The sequence below is a fragment of the Littorina saxatilis genome, unplaced genomic scaffold (assembly GCF_037325665.1).
Source record: "Littorina saxatilis isolate snail1 unplaced genomic scaffold, US_GU_Lsax_2.0 scaffold_693, whole genome shotgun sequence".
NCBI classification, from domain to species: Eukaryota; Metazoa; Mollusca; class Gastropoda; order Littorinimorpha; family Littorinidae; genus Littorina; species Littorina saxatilis.
This window is the reverse complement of record NW_027129534.1, coordinates 7,501-12,579: the sequence shown is the minus strand read 5'-3', so window position 1 is coordinate 12,579 and position 5,079 is coordinate 7,501. Positions and strand designations below refer to the sequence as shown.

At 39.1% G+C, this 5,079-nt stretch overlaps 1 protein-coding gene across 1 annotated transcript in view; it reads left to right on the top strand.

Moving 5' to 3' along the window:
- The first annotated feature begins 1,902 nt into the window (after positions 1–1,902).
- LOC138957773 (uncharacterized) overlaps positions 1,903–5,079 on the top strand; it is a 10,106-nt gene continuing 6,929 nt past the window's right edge. Inside the window, exon 1 of the mRNA XM_070328827.1 lies at positions 1,903–2,592. Coding sequence (XP_070184928.1) covers positions 2,351–2,592 — 242 coding nt within the window. The 5' untranslated portion in view covers positions 1,903–2,350. The remainder of the gene's footprint in view (positions 2,593–5,079) is intronic.

The following is a 5,079-nucleotide window of genomic DNA, read 5'->3' as shown; positions in this document are numbered from 1 at the left end:
GCTGCCCACATACAGATCAAGTAATGTTCGACGAAGCCCGGACTTCGGTATTGCATTTCAGCTTGGTGGCTTAAAAATTAATTGACGACTTTGGTCATTAAAAATCTGAAAATTGTATAAAAAAAAAATTTTTTATAAAACGATCCAAATTTACGTTCATCTTATTCTAAATCATTTGCTGATTCCAAAAACATATAACTATGTTATATTTGGATTAAAAACAAGCTCTGGAAATTAAATATATAAAAATTATTTTCAAAATTAAATTTTCTAAATCAATTCAAAAACACTTTCATTTTATTTCTTGTCGGTTCCTGATTGCAAAAACATATAGATATGATATGTTTGGATTAAAAACACGCTCAGAAAGTTAAAACGAAGAGAGGTACAGAAAAGCGTGCTATCCTTCTCAGCGCAACTACTAAACCGCTCTTCTTGTCAATTTCACTGCCTTTGCCGTGAGCGGTGGACTGACGATGCTACGAGTATACTGTCTTGCTGCGTTGCATTGCGTTCAGTTTCATTCTGGGAGTTCCACAGCTACTTGACTAAATGTTGTATTTTCGCCTTACGCGACTTGTTTGTTTCTGTTTTTATTTGTTTCTGTTGGGTTTCAAACAACATTCTGTGAGATCACCTTTAAGGTCATCGCCGTAACAAGAACACTGTTCTTCCTTTTATAGTCCATACAATATTTGCTGGCGTACACCCGTCAATTTTACGTTTATCAGTTCATGAAATATTTGCCGGCTTTTACCCATCTATGTTATCTTTCCCCGGTCAAGGCAATATATTGAAAAGATTGTTGAAACTTCAGAGAACCCTTTGCTTAAAGTTCCAAAGATTTTTTTGTTTAGGAACTTTCTATTCTCTTCGATCATGAACAAGGAAATAGCTGAATGAGTATGACGCATTCTCTAAAGCTGTCCTGGGGTACAGAACGGATGTGATCACACACTTATCGCTCGCTTGAGTAATTCTTCAATCACGCAAGAAGCTTTTGTGGTGTTATGTTTTCTTGAAATAGTGACACGTTACCTGGCACACTTAAGCTAGGTTTCATGCCCCCCCTCCCTACCCATTGCGAATACAGACCACTTGAACGAAGCTGAGTGTGTGGAGTTACGCCATGGAGTCATACTCGCCGGAGGAAAAAGGATGAGTTCTTGGCTTTGTGGCGCCAATAACAAGTCTTTGATGACGAATTGAGTCGTCTGTCACTGTGTCAGTAAAACTTAAAAAGGGAGGAAGGTCTCTTATTCATATTTGCTTCTTTGGCTACCATGAATGTCTCGTTGTATGCCTTTTTTCTTCCAAGTAAATACAACTATTGCAACAACAATAAAGCGCTAACAGGCAAGTGATATTTAATTTAAAAATGGAATACGCTTTAATTAAAAAACAAAAAGCACAACGAACAAGATGTTTTAATTTATTTCGCTCCAAGTCAAAATTTAAGCAAAACATCAAAAGAGTTTTTAATGCGCATTAAGTCCGCTGTCGCACGGAGGAATGTAGGATTACCAAAACCGGCAAAAGCAAAACTTGGTAGCACTTGTTTCAAAAGAACACCCCCCCCCCCCCCCTTGTAGAACTTGGAATGCTAGATGCGTTGGCGGCAACCCAACCAGCCTCTCCCAACTTGCCGTATACCATTTACCATTCTGCCTTACCCAATTTGCCGCATCCTAGCCTGCTGCTTTGTATGTGTTAGTGCGTGTGTATTTGTGTGTGTGGGGCAGGGAGAGAGAGAGAGAGAGAGAGAGAGAGAGAGAGAGAGAGAGAGAGAGAGAGAGAGAGAGAGAGAGAGAGAGAAAGAGAGAGAGAGAGAATTTTGGAACTTTGAACTTTGAACTTTATTACAGGAAAGATAGCATTATGTCGATCACTAAGTGGGGCACTGCCCTTTGCTCCCTGTTATCCGAAAGCCAACAACAATAGGATGAGCATCAGAAGTGAAGATAAATAGGGAAATGTTTTCTCTGCGCGCGCGCCAGCAAGCAGGATGTCTCAGAACTGAAGCGGTAATTTTATGATCTAATTATAGGCGATGGGTTTATGGGTCACGTGATGTGGGGGCGGAGCAAAACATTGGTTGATATACTTACTGTGTTGACATTAGTTCATTGGCCCCGCCCCAACATGATGTGACTTACTAATCCATGGGCTATCATTGGTTCATGTTTTTGGCGCTAAACTATCTGACAGTAAAGTACTATTTTGATGTGACACGTTATTACTTGGTGCAAATACGCGCGGTGTTTAAAACCACTTGGCGGACAGAACTGTGCATTCCCACAATTCGACACTTACTACACCCATAACCACACCGTTGATCAATTGCTGAGAAATGGCGCAAATGACAGTTGGGGAAACATTCAGAAGTTGGAACGACCTTACCGAACGGCTGGCAGACTTTTCCAGAAAGAACGATTTGGTGTACGTGGTCAAATACAGTCGTGCTGTTCAACTTGCGAACAAGAATTCAAAACAGCCCTTTCCAGACGAACTGAAGTATGCATACGCAAAACTTGTGTGCAAGTACTCAGGAAAAGGACGACTCACAGGCCGAGGTGCGAATAGGAGCAATGGGTAAGCGGATTTATACTTATTTGCTATACTTCTTATGCTTCCTTGTCACAGATAGTAACTCGTATGAATGTTTAATTTTAATATTATTATTTATTTTTTATTTTTATTTAGTCAAGTTTTGACTAAATATTTTAACGTAGAGGGGGGAATCGAGACGAGGGTCGTGGTGTATGTGTGTGTGTGTCTGTCTGTCTGTCTGTCTGTGTGTGTAGAGCGATTTAGACTAAACTACTGGACCGATCTTTATGAAATCCCCATACTTTTTTTCATTTTTTCAATAAATGTCTTTGATGACGTCATATCCGGCTTTTCGTGAAAGTTGAGGCGGCACTGTCACGCTCTCATTTTTCAACCAAATTGGTTGAAATTTTGATCAAGTAATCTTCGACGAAGGCCGGGGTTTGGTATTGCATTTCAGCTTGGTGGCTTAAAAACTAATGAGTGAGTTTGGTCATTAAAAATCTGAACATTGTAAAAAAAAAATTTTTTTTATAAAACGATCCAAATTTACGTACATCTTATTCTTTATCATATTCTGATTCAAAAAATATATAAATATGTTATATTTGGATTAAAAAACAAGCTCTGAAAATTAAATATATAAAAATTATTATCAAAATTAAATTGTCCAAATCAATTTTAAAAACACCTTCATCTTATTCCTTGTCGGTTCCTGATTCCAAAAACATATAGATGTGATATGTTTGGATTAAAAACACGCTCAGAAAGTTAAAACGAAGAGAGGTACAGAAAAGCGTGCTATCCTTCTCAGCGCAAGTGCTACTCCGCTCATCTTGTCAATTTCACTGCCTTTGCCGTGCGCGGTGGACTGACGATGCTACGAGTATACGGTCTTGCTGGGTTGCATTACGTTCAGTTTCATTCTGTGAGTTCGACAGCTACTTGACTAAATGTTGTATTTTCGCCTTACGCGACTTGTTACATTTAGTCAAGTTATTCCGATTGTGAAGAAAATGTAACAGCAGAATACATCGCGCGTCGTGAATCGCTGCGCCCCTCGTAGCGCCGCGCGTTGTAAATCGCAACGCTGCACAACGCGCCGCGCGCTGTGAATCCACATCGCTCTTTGTGTGTGTGTGTGTGTGTCTGTCTGTCTGTATGTCTGTCTCTCTGTCTCTCTCTCTCTCTCTCTCTGTCTCTCTGTCTCTGTCTGTCTGTCTGTCTCTCTCTCTCTCATCAGTTCATCAGTCTGCAAAGATTAAACATTTTCTAAATTTTGATGCACGCAGAACATTTTTTCAAGCGCATGTGCAGTCTGGAATAGACTATGCATCAACCCTTTGGGATTCTGCAAGTGATGCAGCTTTAAGACCCCTAAAATCTTTGCACAGACGCGGAGTAAAAGTTGTTCTGCTGAAAAACAGCACCCTCTCTAATCATGACTACAAAAAAGCTGAAATTCTTCCACTTTCATCCAGACTAGCGTTTAACAAGGCAAGGTTTATGCATAAAATAGTTCGTGGACATGTACCGGACTATTTAACTGAAAGAATATTATTAACTGAGACTTCATCAAGCCGCACGAAGAAACTAAATGTTCCCCTCCCTAGAATTGACTTGTATAAAACTAGTCTGGCATACTCAGGTCCATTTCTGTGGAATGTTTTACCAGTTTCTCTCAGACAGCCACTTTCTGTTGCCAGTTTTAGAAGACATACTTTTTTTGTATATGCTTTCATCGTCGTGTGGCACTTAATGCCGCGATCAGGTACTGCTGTTTGATAAGTACATGAAGATCTACTAATATAATCATTTCAGTTTTTTTCTTTTTTTTTCTTCTTCTTTTTTTCCTCTTTGTCTGATTTAATAACCATGTTTTTATGTTTTTGTTTTGCTTCTTCTTCTGCTTCATTATTATGCACTGCTTAGTTAATTCCCTCTTGGGCGAGGGCTGGATGAAAAGAGATTTCTCTCTCTCTCTCTCTCTCTCTCTCTCTCTCTCTCTCTCTCTCTCTCTCTCTCTCTCTCTCTCTCTCTCTCTCTCTCTCTCTCTCTCTCACGTTTTGCGTTGCTTGAAACAGTTTTCATTATACCTTTGACAATAAGTATGTCATGTTCGTTTGTATGTATATTTTTGTTTGTTTGTTTAGTCTGTAATCGTTTGCTTGTTTGTCGTTTGTTTTTATTACTTCTTTAATTGATATTCCAACATTTTAAAACGTATTATCATTCGGGCGAGGGCTGGATGTAAAAAAGCACCTGTTTGCTTATGCCATTACCCTCGTTAATAAAGAATTTGTCATTGTCATTGTCTCTCTCTCTCTCTCTGTCTGTCTCTCTCTCTAAAATAACGAAACCCTAGAAGAGTTCGGACCAACAAAATAAATTTGGCTTATATTTTGCCTGTGTGCATTAATAGGTAACATGCGCCTTGAGTCGCCTTGTGTGGTGAGATACGTGCGCGATATAAATCCTCGTAAATAAATAAATAAATGAACAAATAAATAAATAGTGTAAACACAAATA